At 46.5% G+C, this 16,427-nt stretch overlaps 1 protein-coding gene across 3 annotated transcripts in view; it reads right to left on the bottom strand.

Annotated features, from left to right (window-relative positions):
* GDPD4 (glycerophosphodiester phosphodiesterase domain containing 4) overlaps positions 1-7,085 on the bottom strand; it is a 37,594-nt gene extending 30,509 nt beyond the window's left edge. Inside the window, exons 1-2 of one of the 3 annotated variants that reach the window (XM_081909868.1) lie at positions 6,900-7,085; positions 569-763 (exon numbers count right to left, since the gene is read on the bottom strand). In XM_081909868.1, the coding sequence (XP_081765994.1) occupies positions 569-763; positions 6,900-6,956 (252 nt within the window). In that variant the 5' untranslated portion in view covers positions 6,957-7,085. The remainder of the gene's footprint in view (positions 1-568; positions 764-6,899) is intronic. The other 2 variants (XM_081909867.1, XM_081909869.1) reach the window with 2 other exon arrangements.
* Positions 7,086-16,427: the final 9,342 nt, after the last annotated feature.

The following is a 16,427-nucleotide window of genomic DNA, read 5'->3' as shown; positions in this document are numbered from 1 at the left end:
GAGCAGTGGTGTAACCTGGGAGCACCACAGGGCTGTATGCAAAATTGTTAGGGGCACAGGCTCCGTTGAAAATGGCATCTCCGTGCGAACCAGGAAGTGACCTCTCCAGACAATGGAATAACTCTTGTTTTTTTAAGAAAAGTTGGATTTGATATCTCGCCTTTCACTCCCTTTAAGGAGTCTCAAAGCGGCTAACATTCTCCTTTCCCTTCCTCCCGCACAACAAACACTCTGTGAGGTGAGTGGGGCTGAGAGACTTCAGAGAAGTATGACTGGCCCAAGGTCACCCAGCAGCTGCATGTGGAGGAGCAGGGAAGCGAACCCGGTTCCCCAGATTACGAGACTACCGCTCTTAACCACTACACCACACTGGCTCTCAGTCTCCTTGGTGATGTGGACACCATTAGACAATTGAATGTGCATCCATTTACCTCACTCCCACGTACCCCCTTCTGAGCAGCCCTGGGTGTCGGCCACCCACGCTACACCACTGGGAGAGAGGGGTGAGGTTTTCCACCAATGCGCTGGGACTTATTTCTGAAGGAATCTAACGGGAATCTGCATTCACCCTGCAGCAGCAGCACTGGCCCCGCTCGATCCTGTTCTGGCGATCCCGTTGCCACTGACAGCTGTAGAAGCCAGCCAGGCAGCAGATGAAACACCGGTGTTCATAATGATGCAGCAAACTCATCCAAGGTTTCCTTAGTTGTCCGACGGTGACCAGGTGGACGTCCATTTCTGGGTCTTCTACATTATCCTCCACCTGAAATAAGAACTCTGAGAGTCAACTGTTTTTGCTCAGGTCTTTGGGTATGCTCCAGCAAGATGCCAAAGGGGAATAGAGGACCCTGTCTTCTAAGAGCTTCTAATTTTTTTGTTTTTTAAAAAAATCACATCTCTAGTCTGTTGTGAAGTGTGCAGCCTGTGCAAATATTTTCTCTTCAACCCTCCTTTGACTTCAAGTCCTGAGCATGTCCTAAAGCTGGCACTTCATGGAGTCAGAGAACACCACTGAGTAATAATAAAAATCGCAATAATTTTATTATTTATACCCTGCCCTTCTGGCTGGGTTGCCTCAGCCACTCTGGGCAGCTTCCAACACATATATAAACAGAATAGAACATTAAATATTAAAAACATTCCGATACAGGGCTGCCTTCAGGTGTCTTCTAAAAGTTGTGTAGTTCTTTGTCTCCTTGAAATTTGACGGGAGGGCGTTCCACAGGCCAGGTGCCACCACTGAGAAGGCCCTCTGCCTGATTCCCTGTAGCTTCACCTTTTGCAGTGAAGGAACCACTAGAAAACCCTTGAAGATGGACCTCAGTGTCCAGTGTCCAGGGTGGAGACGCACCTTCAGGTGTACTGGGCTGAGACCGTTTAGGGCTTTAAAAGTCACCACCAACACTTTGAATTGTGGGGGACACGAGTGGCACTGTGGGTTAAACCTAGGACTTGCCAATCAGAAGGTCGGCGGTTCGAATCCCTGCGACGGGGTGAGCTCCCATTGCTCCGTCCCAGCTCCTGTATGTCAAACTGCAAGTAGATAAATAGGTACTGCTCCGGCGGGAAGGTAAACGGCCTTTCCGTGTGCTGCTCTGGTTCGCCAGAAGCGGCTTAGTCATGTTGGCCACATGACCTGGAAGTTGTACGCCGGTTCCCTCAGCCAATAAAGCGAGATGAGCGCCACAACCCCAGAGTCGGCCATGACTGGACCTAATGGTCTGGGGTCCCTTTACCTTTTACTAACACTTTGAATTGTGCTTGTAAACGTACTGGGAGCCACTGAAGATCCTTTAGTTAGGACCGATGGTCCCAGAAGCCGATCTCTGTCACCCATCTAGTAGCCACATTCCAGGATCAAATCAGAAACCAGGACAGCTTCTCTAAATCAGGGATGTCCCTGGAAAACAGGGACACTTGGAGGGTCTGATTTACTTTTTTGTATTGTGTTTTTAAGCTGTCTGCAAACATCAGCCAGAGGCTTTGCTAGGAGCATAATATACATTTTTAAATGCAGGAACCTTTTCAGGAGAGCCTAGTAGAGTCTGCCCTTCTCCTACAGACAGAAGGGTCCCCACCCAGCTACTATGTAATCCGGAATAAATTGACTGATCTGATTTATGTACCCTCAAGGAAGCCAGTTCCATTCCCTGTCCTTACCCAATGTACCTCGGTTGCTACTCAATCCAAGGTATCTTCCTGCCAAGAAATCAACATCGCAGCACCCACAGGCCTCCCAGTTAAGCACTAAACTGCCACAGAACCTTCTAATGTGTTGGAACAAGCACTATTGCAACTTTCAAAAAATCCAGGTCATCATGAAGAATGCTTAGATGAGGACAATAGTTCAGAAAGTGGCCAGATTGTAGAGTCCAGAACATCTGTAGGGCAGCAGTTTTTGGAAAGGTTGACCAAGAGGAACCAAGTTGGTTTTTGTTCTGATCAGCTGGCAAAACGGCCTTCTCGGCTTCTTTCCCTTGGACCCTTGACAAACTACACTTCCCATGATTCTTTGGGAAAGCCATGGCTGTTTAAAGCGTCACGATGCAGATAGGACTTTAGGCAAATGCAACCCAGAGGCCGTGCTGTGCATGCTGCTGAAGAATGCCACGTTTAAAATACAAGTTTGGGCATGAAAAAAATCAAACACTTTTCCCCCTTACATTTGCATGGCCCTCAGAAGATTGGTAAGGGGGCATTGGGGGCATTTTCACAAGGCCAAACCATATCACAAAAAGGGAGCTCCCCATTTCATCTCTGTCCTCTAAAGGCCTGTCCCCAGTTATTATTTCATTTAACACAGGACCAATGAACTTGTGGTCCTCCAGATATCTGTCAGGAGCTCATCCTACACTCGAGTAGGACCCTGGTAGAGACACATGTCCGACTGGCATGTTCTCTCCCTCCTGGTCTTTCATTCGGGAGCTTCTAAAGCTTTCTTCTGCCCGAACATCACAGCGACCGATGCCAACCGACACCGGCACACTTAGGGATTCACAGAGTCTTTGCAGCTTGCGTAACAGACCTCAGCAACTCAGCATTTTGGCTAATCTACCTTGTTTACATATAAACACACATGGAACACTGCAACATGGCTCCCTCTTTCTCTAGCATCAGACAGCAAAGAGAAAAAGAACAAAGGACAATAGTCCCACTTCATGGAACACAGTAATAACAATAATAATAATAATAATAATAATAATAATAATAATAATAATAATAATAATAATTTATTTATATCCTGCCCTCCCCAGCCGAAGCCGGGCTCCTGTCTCCGTCACTTCCCACTCTGTGGAATCAAAACATATACTGTCATGTGATAGACAACAATCCCATGACTGCAATCATGGAGCAGGAATTCTAAAAATATCATCCACCAGATATTTTTCATCTGGCCTTCACCATAAGTTCCTAAGGTATGTTACAATAATCAGCAACATTAGGAACAGTTTAATACAATGCACAATCACAAAAGGGACGCAGGTGGTGCTGTGGTCTAAAATACTGAGCCTCTTGGGTTCAGCAGTTCAAATCTCTGCGATGGGGTGAGCTCCCGTTGTTCAGTCCCTGCTCCTGCCAACCTAGCAGTTCGAAAGCACCCCAAAAAGTGCAAGTAGATAAATAGGTACCGCTCCGGCGGGAAGGCAAACAGCATTTCTGTGTGCTGCTCTGGTTCTCCAGAAGCGGCTTAGTCATGCTGGCCATATGACCCGGAAGCTGTATGCCGGCTCCCTCGGCCAGTAAAGCAAGATGAGCGCTGCAACCCCAGAGTCGGCCACGACTGGATCTAATGGTCATGGGTCCCTTTACCTTTACTACAAACTAAACTACTGGCTTGCATGAGTGTTACAGCTCCCTATAGAGAATTCTCTCTTGCAGGCTACCACCCCCTCCTCCCTTCCAAGATGGCCCCCTTCACTCTTAATGTCCAAGATGGTGTTGGACTACAGTTACCATCATCCCTGACCACTTGCTACCTGAAACTGGAACAGGATGGGAGCTGGGAGTCCAAGAACTCTCCTCCAACCCAGTCCATTCAGACCAGGCAAAGGTGGGACTCAGTTTCACATTAGATCTCCAACGGCGAGAGAAGTGGTAAGAATGCACGGAAGTTTAACAAACCCAGCGGATTCCGTCCTGGTTCCTTTACTGTAAGGGATACTGTATGAAACAGAAGCAAAGAGGTGGATGGGGACAGTAACTAGATATTTCAGGGCAGGAGGAATTACAGAAACAGAATATGCAAGAGCGCGATCTGATCCCCAAGCAAACGGGAGTGGAGGAATCCAGTTCTCAAGTTAGTTGCTCTTAGATTATGTGGCTCCCATCCTATTCTTTGTAGAGTCTTTTCTCAAATCAGTCAAAGGCCTGAATTTTTAAGGGTGACTCTCCTTTTAAAGTAATTTTTTCTTTAATAGCACAAGCACGTGTCACACCGGCCCCGGAAGTGACTTTTAAAATGGCAAAACCAGCCCTAAAATAGCCCAGAAGAAAGGGCAGAAAAACACGACTCCCATGAGCCTTTGCAAGTGCAATGCCAGGGGCCTTTGCACCAACCACTGAATCCTGTGCAAAGCTGGAGTTTGAGCAAATTCACATTTCAGCAGCAATTTGCAATTATATTCATCATCTTCATCACTAATTGAATTTATATACCACCCTATACCTGTGGGTCTCAGGGTGGATCACAGAATAAAATCAAGATATAAAACAACCACAAAATAAATAATAAAAATAAAAACAACCCAATAGTGAAAATTCATCAGCATTTTAGTGCGAATTTCTCCTAATAAACACATTTTTGCTACTCCTCTTTGAACAATAAATACTTTTTGCCAGTAATTTCCTCATATCTGATGCATTATGTATGTTATCTTTCGCTAATATACTTTCCTTTGATATATGCATTTTGGTTGGGAAATTGCATCAGATTTCAAAGAAAGGGCTGCTGTGTTTCACTTTGCACATTGGTTTGAGGAGTGTTGATTGGGTGTTTTCTCATTAAAATGCAAACAAAATCGAATTCCTTCTCCATCCCTGTAGAAGACAACCTTTAAACTGAACCCCAGGTGTCTAAAAATAAACCCAACTTTAAGCCTTTTCCCCATCTCTCTTTTACTGGAGGTTAAAAAGCTGTAAAAATAGGGACGCAGGTGGCGATAGGGATGCAGGTGGCGCTGTGGGTTAAAGCCTCAGTGCCTAGGACTTGCCGATCGAAAGGTCGGCGGTTCGAATCCCTGCGGCGGGGTGCGCTCCCGCTGCTCGGTCCCAGCGCCTGCCAACCTAGCAGTTCGAAAGCACCTCCAGGTGCAAGTAGATAAATAGGGACCGCTTACCAGCGGGAAGGTAAACGGCGTTTCCGTGTGCGGCTCTGGCTCACCAGAGCAGCGATGTCACGCTGGCCACGTGACCCGGAAGTGTCTCCGGACAGCGCTGGCCCCTGGCCTCTTAAGTGAGATGGGCGCACAACCCCAGAGTCTGTCAAGACTGGCCCTTACGGGCAGGAGTACCTTTACCTTTACCTTTAAAAAGCTGTAGTTATCTAGCATATGCAACAACTTTCCTAACACTGTTCACAATAGATTTGCAACAGAAATCACCCGTTTTTTTAAACATATATACATATACCGTTGAAAGCTATTAAAACTAATAGATTGCTTGTGCTTAAATCTATAACAACAGACGTGTGCTTTGCTGAAAATGTGATTCTTCACAAAGAGTTGTTCTCTTGGACTTACTGAGGAATATTTGGACAGTTTGGCTTTGAGATATTGAGTTGCGTATGCCTTTATTGTTTTGGCATTGTAAATATCATTTAAGTACTAGAAGGTGTTGAATTTTCGTACATTACTGCTAATCATATAATTGCAAAGTTGAAAGGGACCCTAAGGGCCATCTAGTCCAACCCCCTGCAATGTAGGATTTTAATTTTTTTTGCCCAAGGTGGGGCTCTTAACTCCTGACCCTGACATTAAGAGTCTCATGCTCTACCAGCAAAACAAAATATAATTTTAAACCCGCTTCTTCGTTCAGCTGCAAGCTAGAACAAATCTTCCAAATGAGCTATCCAATTAATCTTTTGCAAACCACATACAGTGGTACCTCAGGTTAAGTACTTAATTCGTTCTGGAGGTCCGTACTTAACCTGAAACTGTTCTTAACCTGAAACACTACTTTAGCTAATGGGGCCTCCTGCTGCTGCCGTGCCGCTGGAGCACGATTTCTGTTCTCATTCTGAAACAAAGTTCTTAACCTGAAGCACTATTTCTGGGTTAGCGGCGTCTGTAACCTGAAGCGTATGTAACCTGAAGCATATGTAACCCGAGGTAACACTGTACAGAGTTATTTCGTTTGGGAAAGTATGATTCTGCCTCTCGGTTGTTTTGGCTGCGGCGACAACTTTGGGAACTGGCTACGGCTTCCCTCCAGATATTAACATTTCACAGATTATTGCTGCTCCATTTGCAAGCTGATGGGAAGCCTCCTTGCCAGATGTTTTGCAAACTCTCGCTGCCACTGATCCCCTTCTGCTGTTGGCACTGGCCAAAAGAGAGGGTCTCCCAACTCATCCATCGCTTTTAGATGCGTGCTCACGGCCCGTTATATAGGAAGAAATCACTTGGAACACCGTTTGGCTTTCAAGACTTGTTAATAAACTGCATCTGTCTGAGCCAAGGGTGAGTTTTTCCCCTTTGCCAAAGGATTTGTTCCTGTTCATCCGTTTGCAAAAGATCACTTCATTAGCACTCTGTTCCCATCCACCGAGGATGGAGATCTGGGGTCGGTTTGGGGGCAAAAGGAAGAGGAATTCTCACACTTCCAAAACCGTTACCCTGCAGGGAATCTTAATAAGGGCATTAACAACCAAAGCAGCATCCAGGGACAGAGATGCCACTCACCTCAGATTTCTTTTCCCCAAACGATTTGAAGTTCTCCTCCTTTGAGCGCCCTCCCATTCACCGCCTCCCTTCCGTGGTGGTGACCTCTGCTTCTTATATCTCCGCAGCCAAAGAGAGGTACAGCTGGAATCTCCGAAGTAGGAAAGGAGGGCTGCGAACAGCTAAGCTCCTCCCACAGTGGGCGGGGCATTTGCCATCTGTGACCGTTGTTCTTTTTCTTTAAAAGCTCAATCCAAAAGCGACTGGAAAAGATTGAGATGTAATCCAAATGGGGAAAGTTGTTTGCCATATGGCGCTGCAAGAGACAGGGAGGGAGGGAGGGAGGAAGAAGGAAGAATTTGGTTCTCAGTGTTCCTGCTTCCACATCAGACACAAACAATTTGAATTAAAAATTCTGCCAACAGATATTATTTTTTTGAGCATCTGTGCTTGGAAAAATCATAAAGCAGATCTGGAGTATGGCAAATGGGAAGAAACATTTCCATTGTTTAAGGTTTCTACAGAAAACAGTTTCGTTCATATTACATGCAATAATTTTTCCATTTTCAGTCTCTTCCTCCTGGTGTCTCATGCAGATTGGGATCTCAGTGCTTGAACTTAATAAAAAATCCTGATGAACTATCTTGGACAGACAAGGGCACTTTGAAGTTGATTAAATGTAAATCCAATTAGAAAAGAGCCTTCTTTTGGGAAACTGGAGGAAGGCTGGAGAATAAAGGAGTGGGGGAACTACCAGCCACACAAAAGGAAGTTTGTTTGCTATTGTGTAACTGTCTGAGGCTGTTCGGGGATATGAATTTGACCACAGCCCTTTGAAAAGCAGGAAATCCGTGAAGCTCTGATTAGAGAACCGCATACCTCACCCCTGAGTGGCATGAGAATTTCAAGAAACACAGCCCTGTTGTCAGCCTTGAAATGCTCCTTTCAAATCATTAACTAATTGGGCAATGGTCCCTCCAGCTCGAGAGGTGCTGGGAGATCCTAATTCCCCTCTCACAGAACTACAATTCCCAGAGTTCCCAGGGAAGAGGGGTCGACTGTTAAGTGTTGTTGTTGTTTAGTCGTTTAGTCGTGTCCGACTCTTCGTGACCCCATGGACCAGAGCACACCAGGCACTCCTGTCTTCCACTGCCTCCCGCAGTTTGGTCAAACTCATGCTGGTAGCTTCGAGAACACTGTCCCACCATCTTGTCCTCTGTCGTCCCCTTCTCCTTGTGTCCTCCATCTTTCCCAACATCAGGGCCTTTTCCAGGGAGTCTTCTCTTCTCATAAGGTGGCCAAAGTACTGGAGCCTCAGCTTCACGATCTTTTAAGTAGGGCTGCCATATTTCAAAAAGCGAAAACCCGGACAAAAAAGTTGTAAGAAAAAAGGCGTAATAACGAACTAAGGAGGAGACAGTTTACGAAAAACGAAAAGAGAACCTTGTTGAGGATGGAGGAAGTCAATTGGAAGAAAAGAAGAACTGAAATATGGTGCATATAAATTGTTGGCTATTTGTTTCGTATAGGTTTTCGTACGTTGTTATGGTTTATTTGTATTTCTTTGGTTTTTTGTTTTCTCTTTCAATTGTGTATTATAATTTTCATGTTTAGTATTACAAGTGTGTGTGTATGTGCTGTAAATAAACTCATTAAAAAGAGAGAGAGAGAGATTTTTTGGGGAGGTGGAATCCATGACTGTTTAGATGTGGTAAAGGTAAAGGGACCCCTGACCATTAGGTCCAGTCGTGGCCGACTCTGGGGTTGTGGCACTCATCTCGCTTTATTTGCCGAGGGAGCCAGCGTACAGCTTCCAGGTCATGTGGCCAGCATGACTAAGCCGCTTCTGGAGAACACCGTTTCCCTTCCTGCCAGAGCGGTACCTATTTATCTACTTGCACTTTGACGTGCTTTCGAACTGCTAGGTTGGCAGAAGCAGGGACCGAGCAACAGGAGCTCACCCCGTCGTGGGGATTCGAACTGCCGACCTTCTGATCGGCAAGCCCTAGGCTCTGTGGTTTAAAGGCTCTGTCCCTTTAGAAGTGGTACGATCCTGCTTTCAATGCCTAGTGCAGATGAGGCTTATTCTCCTGCTCTGAAGTGAAGGCTTTCCCCTCCTCATTGCCAGCTTGTGAAACTCCGAAGATTATCTACCATAAAACCACTCCTGGGTCACAATAGGTTGAATTGACAACAGCCTCTCTGCCGCAGTGTCACTCTGAGGGTCAACATCCTTTACTTCAAGGGGAAATTGCTCTGTGTTGATGGCTGCCCCAGAGAGCTATGAAGCCATAAACTTGATTTCTGAAATGCCCGTGGCATGCGGGGCGGGGGGGAAATCGGAGGATTGGCATAGTTTTATAACATGTGCACTGCCCTTTACGACGGCAATCACACCTTGAACTCTACGGGGTTGCCGAAATGAATAAAAAGTCCGGGAGATGGGAGACCAAGCAGGAGAGAGAATTGCCTGTCATTAAGGAAATGATTTCTCCAAGTCAGAATGATCTCTGTGTTCTGTGCTGGGAAGGGATTCTCTGCACCCCAAGTGAGATTTGTGAGCATCACTTTTCCAGTTAAATATCAGGCGCCTTTTCCTGTAGCCATTGGCTTCATCTAGGCAGTAGCGTTAAAGCTACAAAGCTGCGAAACCCAGCCAGATGGGTGGGGTATAAATATATTATCCTTTCCCCTGGGCTGTGTCCAGAAAGTGGTGTCCAGAAGGTGGTCCTGGAAGAAGCGGACCATTTGGATCCCTTCCAGTCGGGATTCAGGCCTCATCATGGGACTGAAACTGCCTTGGTCGCACTGGTTGATGATCCCCGGCGGGCTAGGGACAAAGGTGAGAGCTGTTTCCTAGTTCTGCTGGATCTCTCAGCGGCATTTGATACCATCGACCATGACATCCTTCTGGATCATCTTAAGGGTCTGGGAGCTGGGGGCACTGTCCTACAGTGGTTCCGCTCCTTCCTCCTGGGCCGTGTTCAGAAAGGGGGGGGATGAGTGTTCGGACCCCTGGGCTCTCACTTGTGGGGTGCCTCAGGGTTCTGTCCTCGCCCCCATGCTTTTTAATATCTATATGAAGCCGCTGGGAGAGATCATCAGGAGGTTTGGGCTGGGTGTTCATCAGTATGCAGATGACACCCAGCTCTTCCTCTGTTTTAAATCGGAATCAGTAAAGGTGGTGAAGGTCCTGTGCGAGTGTCTGGAGGGGGTTAGAGGATGGATGGCGGCTAATGGATTGAGGTTGAATCCTGACAAGACAGAAGTACTGTTTTGGGGGGACAGGAGGCGGCAGGTGTGGAAGACTCCCTGGTCCTGAATGGGGTAACTGTGCCCCTGAAGGACCAGGTGCGCAGCCTGGGAGTCATTTTGCACTCACAGCTATCTATGGAGGCGCAGGTCAATCCTGTGTCCAGGGCAGCTGTCTACCAGCTGCATCTGGTACGCAGGATGAGACCATACCTGCCCTCGGACTGTCTTGCCAGAGTGGTGCATGCTCTGGTTATCTCTTGCTTGGGCTACTGCAATGTGTTCTACGTGGGGCTACCTTTGAAGGTGATCCGGAAACTGCAATTAATCCATAATGCGGCAGCTAGACTGGTGACTGGGAGAGGCCGCCAGGACCACATAACAGCGGTCCTGAGAGATCTGCATTGGCTCCCAGTACGTTTCCAAGCACACAATTCAAAGTGTTGGTGATGACCTTAAAAGCCCTAAATGGCATCGGTCCTGTATACCTGAAGGAGCGTCTCCACCCCCATAGTTCAGCCTGGACACTGGGGTCCAGCTCCCAGGGCCTTCTGGCAGTTCCCTCATTGCGAGAAGTGAGGTTACAGGGAACCAGGCAGAGGGCCTTCTTGGTAGTGGTGCCCGCCCTGTGGAACGCCCTCCCACCAGATGTCAAGGAAATAAGCAATATTATCTTTAAAAGACATCTGAAGGCAGCCCTGTTTAGGGAAGTTTTTAATATTTAATGCTGTATTGTTTTTAACACTTGATTGGGAGCCACCCAGAGTGGCTGGGGAAACTCAGCCAGATGGGTGGGGCATGAATAATTTATTGTTATTATTATTATTATTATTATTATTATTATTATTATTATGGCCAAGTCTTTCCTGGTTCTCCGAGGAGTATATAGTCCACTCACCTGTGTCCAGTGGCAGAGATGCTTCTTTATGCCTCCAGGGACAAAATGTAGGCTCTGGTACCAGTTGGTCCTTACTGGAAGGAATGGGGAGTGTATCCCTCTCCTGAAGCAAGAGGTCTCTGCATCTCAGGGTCTCTGGTCCAGAGCCATGACGGAAGGTGGTGCTGGGAGACAGCTGGTCCACCCAGCGAGCTTTAGCTTGTGATGTTCTCCATGTTTCCATCCTGCCTTCCCATACTTTTTGAGATCTGTTATGAAATCACTAGAAACCTAGACAGCATCTTAAAAAGCAGAGACATCACCTTGCCAACAAAGGTCCGTATAGTTAAAGCCATGGTTTTCCCCGTAGTGATGGATGGAAGTGAGAGCTGGACCATAAAGAAGGCTGATCGCCGAAGAATTGATGCTTTTGAATTATGGTGCTGGAGGAGACTCTTGAGAGTCCCATGGACTGCAAGAAAGTCAAACCTATCCATTCTGAAGGAAATCATCCCTGAGTGCTCACTGGAAGGACAGATCCTGAAGCGGAGACTCCAATACTTTGACCACCTCATGAGAAAAGAAGACTCCCTGGAAAACCCTGATGTTGGGAAAGATGGAGGGCACAAGGAGAAGGGGACGACAGAGGACGAGATGGTGGGGCAGTGTTCTCGAAGCTACCAGCATGAGTTTGACCAAACTGCGGGAGACAGTGGAAGGCAGGAGTGCCTGGCGTGCTCTGGTCCAGGGGGTCACGAAGAGTCGGACACGACTAAAGGACTAAACAACAACAAACAACATGAAATCACTGGGTGCAATCAACTGGACCCTTGGGTCAAGGCACCTTCAGGCCATTCCCGTCCTCCGATCCCAGAGAGGACCAGTCCGGTGACGGTGGAAGCGCTGTTGACCAGAGTGATGTTCCACAGCCAGTTCCAGGATGTCTTGCTAGCCAAGGAGACAGGATATGCCCCAAGGCCACCAGAACACATGGTTGCAAGTCCTAGCTCTCGGTGGGGAAGTTTGAGCCTCAGCTGGGTTGCGGCCATGACATGGATGCACCTCTCAAACTAAAATAACAACACTAACTTGAACTAACTTTATACGGTCCATAAGATCATTTATGCATGCTATAATCCATATCTCTAAAGGCTTGGTCTCCAGGTATTGCAAAGGGCATAGCAACCGAGGTGGGCCTTCTGAGCCAATCAGAAGGCTTTGAGGCTGGAAACTTCTAGAACCTTCGCATACATGCATTCCCACACAGCTGAAACCATTTCCCATTTAGCAGGCCTCATTCCTGACCTTGAAACAGAGTACAGCTAGATAACGCAATGACTCAGCCCGATAAGATTGTTTTGAATGCCAAAAAGCAGTTTCTTTACCCAGAGGCCTAAGCAAGGAAGCCCTTTTTTTGACACACTTTGTAGGGTTGCCGTATTTCAAACAGTGAAAATCCGGACCCGTTTTTTGGCAAAGTTGTTGAGCCTTTTTTGGTTTTGCCCAAAGTTGTTGAGCTTTTTTGGGCAAAATCACAAAACCCCCCACCCCATTTTAAAGCTATTTTTATAGAAATTTGGCAGAAAAGGCACTGCCGACACAGGATACCATTTGTCCACATTTTCCCGGACATTCAACCAATTTCTGCCCAAACACTGCTGCCGACTGCAGTATTCCCGGTATGTCCAGACATATGGCAACCCTACACTTTTGCAGGTGGGGATGTGCTTTGAATAGATGGTGGGTGGCGCTATGGGTTAAACCACTGACCCTAGGACTTGCCGATCAGAAGGTCGGCGGTTCGAATCCCCATGATGGGGTGAGCTCCCGCTGCTTGGTCTCTGCTCCTGCCCACCTAGCAGTTCAAAAGCACGTCAAAGTGCAAGTAGATAAATAGGTACCACTCCGGCGGGAAGGTAAACAGCGTTTCCGTGTACTGCTCTGGTTCGCCAGAAGCGGCTTAGTCATCCTGGCCACATGACCAGGAAGCTGTACGCCGGCTCCCTCGGCCAATAAAGCGAGAAGAGCGCCGCAACCCCAGAGTCGGCCACGACTGGACCTAATGGCCAGGGGTCCCTTTACCTTTACCTTTACACTGACTGGCAGTAGCTCACCAGGGTTCCAGGAAGCAAGTCTTTTGAGACGCTAGGAATTGAACCTGCGGCCTTCTACATTAAAGAGCAAGTGCTCTTCCACTGATCTAGGGGTCTTCCCCAAAGGAACGCGAAAGAGCATGCTCTACAGTGAGGGGGGAAAGTATTTGATCCCCTGCTAAATTTGCCCGTTTGCCCTCTGATGAAGAAATGTCCAGTCCGTAATTTTAATGGTAGGTTTATTGTAGCTGTGAGAGACAGAATAACTGTCCGAAGGTTATTCTGAAGGTTCGAGTAGCTACACATCAGCCTCAAAATCTTACTGACTTGGAGAGGATCTGCAAAGAGGGGTGGGACAAAATATCTCCTGAGATGTGTGCAGACCTGGTGGAAACCTACATAAAACGTCTGACCTCTGTAATTGCCAAGAAGGGTTTTGCCACCAAGTACTAAGTCATCTTTTGCAAAGGCATCAAATACCGTATTTTTTGCACCGTAACACTCACTTTTTTCCTCCTAAAAAGTAAGGGGAAATGTCTGTGCGTGTTATGGAGGGAATGCCTACGGGTGGCATGCCTACGGATTTTCCTCCTCTAAAAACTACGTGCGTGTTATGGTCGGGTGCATGTTATAGAGCGAAAAATACGGTATTTATTCCACTCATTATAATGCACATCAATCTCTGACTTTTGTCTTTTGGGTTTCTGGGGTTTTTTCTTGTTGTTATTCTGTCTCTCACAGCTGCAATAAACCTACCATTAAAATTATGGACGTCAGAGGGCAAATGGGCAAATTTAGCAGGGGATCAAATACTCCCCCCCCCCTCACTGTATATCCTCAGTCTTGGCATCTGCCATGCCAGGGAAAGACACTCTATTCCTGTTATGTACTGAGTTGAATAGGATCCAAAATGCAGCAGTCTGATTAGTCCTAGAACAACAGGATCCAAAATGCAGCAGTCTGATTAGTCCTAGAACAACAGGATCCAAAATGCAGCAGTCTGATTGGTCCTAGAACAATAGGATTCAGAATGCAGCAGTCTGATTAGTCCTAGAACAACAGGATCCAAAATGCAGCAGTCTGATTGGTCCTAGAACAATAGGATCCAAAATGCAGCAGTCTGATTAGTCCTAGAACAACAGGATCCAAAATGCAGCAGTCTGATTGGTCCTAGAACAATAGGATCCAAAATGCAGCAGCCTGATTAGTCCTAGAACAACAGGATCCAAAATGCAGCAGTCTGATTGGTCCTAGAACAATGCAGCAGTATGATTGGTCCACAGGAGCTACCCAATCCAGCTCCAGATGGAAGTGAATCCACAACCTGACTGGCCTACAGGAGAATTCCAGAATTAGCCAATCACGTGCAGCCCATTGTGTAAATAATGTATATAAAGCATTTCATTCCTCCTCACCACTATGAGATGAATAAGGAGCATGAAATCCACTCTCGACTCCGAGTATATTTCAATTCCTTTCCTCCTTTCCCCAGAAACAAGGAGTGTTGCATCATAGGTTTTTCTCTACCTGTAATCAGAAGTGGTATAGTCCTGACCCAGATTTACCAACTCACCAACTGGTATCTCTGTTGTATTTGAAAATAATTCATGTGTGACGTGTGTGTGTGTGTGTGATGGGTGTGTGTGCACGGACACACTTAAACATCATGTTTATGTATGCAGTTGTTTAAAAATGTTTTTATTATATTGTGAACCACTTCAGGATTTCTCACGGGAAGCAATTCATAATGGAAATAAATCATTGCTATTGATAATAATGATAGCGTTTAGCGTTTGTGGGAAGTTCTGAGAGACTGTTTCAAGGACAAGAGATGTTGTGCCTAAGGTATATCAGTTCAAAATGTTCCCTTGCTGCTCCTTCAGACTGCAAAAAGAAGACTCAATAATGCAAATTAACATATGCAAATCGGATTAGATGTTTAAAGCATAGACTGTTTTTAAAAGCAGATAAACACAACCTGAGCATGGCGGATGAAAACCATCTAGCTACAGCCTCCAGAGGGTGCAACAAAATATGTTTAAAATTAAGTCTGCACTTTCTCAGTATACTCCACATGGGGGAGCTCCCATAATGCTTGGTCATGAATGTTCAGAAGCACAAACTGCCAATTCTCAACCGTCTATTTAGCCTGTGGAAAGTGTTGACACAGAGTTTTTGTTTTGTCTCAGCCAACCACAAGGCAACCCCCACAAAGATGGATTAATTGCTCATGGGTGACGGTAGAATTTGAACCCAAGCCAAAAGCCATCTTCAAATCTTTCAAGGGCTGTCACATGGAAGAGGCAGCAAGCTTGTTTTTCCCTGCTTGGGAAAGTAGGACCCGATCCAATGGCTTAAAGTTACAAGAAAGGAGATTCGTTTCCGAGCACAATTCAAAGTATTGGTGTTGACCTTTAAAGCCCTAAACGGCCTCGGCCCAGTATACCTGAAGGAGCGTCTCCACCCCCATCATTCTGCCCGGACGCTGAGGTCCAGTGCCGAGGGCCTTCTGACGGTTCCCTCATTGCGAGAAGCAAAGCAGAGGGCAGGGGGCCTTTTCGGCAAAGCAAAGCAAAGAACCAGGCAGAGGGCCTTTTCGGTAGTGGCGCCCGCCCTGTGGAACGCCCTCCCATCAAATGTCAAAACGATAAACAACTACTTGACATTCAGAAGACATCTTAAGGCAGCCCTGTTCAGGGAAGTTTTTAATGTATGATATTTTAGTGTTTTCTGGTTTCTATGGAAGCCGCCCAGAGTGGCTGGGGAAACCCAGCCAGATGGGCGGGGTACAAATAATAAATTATTGTTATTGTTATTATTATTATTATTATTATTATTATTATTATTCTGACTAAACATCAGAAAAAGCTGACAGTACGAGCTTTTGACAGTGGAACAGTCTCCGTTGGGAGGTGATGGACTCTCCTCTCATGGGAGGTTTTTAAACAGAGGTTGGAGGGCCATCTGTCCTGGATGCTTTAGTTGACATTCCTGCATTGCAGAGGGTTGGACTAGATGACTCGGGACCCCTTCCCACTGTACAATTCTATAGTTATATGGACTGAACTATAGAATGGGAATTGGACTCACCATGGCCTCCGGAACAAGACATCTTTTGCATGTTACAGAGCAGAGAGTCCGGAAGTCACAGAGAGGGTCCCTTGGGGCTCGCTGTAGACAGAGGAAGGGGCCTGACAAAGAGGGATGGGGAGCGAAGGGGGAGTTGCAAACCAGTATGAGCAACCGCTTCACCTAGACAAGAGCAACCCTCGGTAATCTCTGTGTTTTATTCTGCTTCCTTAATAAAGAAACTACCGTATTTTTTCG

Source organism: Podarcis melisellensis (assembly GCF_964234715.1).
Source record: "Podarcis melisellensis genome assembly, chromosome: 4".
Classification (NCBI taxonomy): Eukaryota; Metazoa; Chordata; class Lepidosauria; order Squamata; family Lacertidae; genus Podarcis; species Podarcis melisellensis.
Note: the sequence above shows the minus strand (reverse complement) of the source record. Positions and strands in the feature narration are given on the sequence as shown.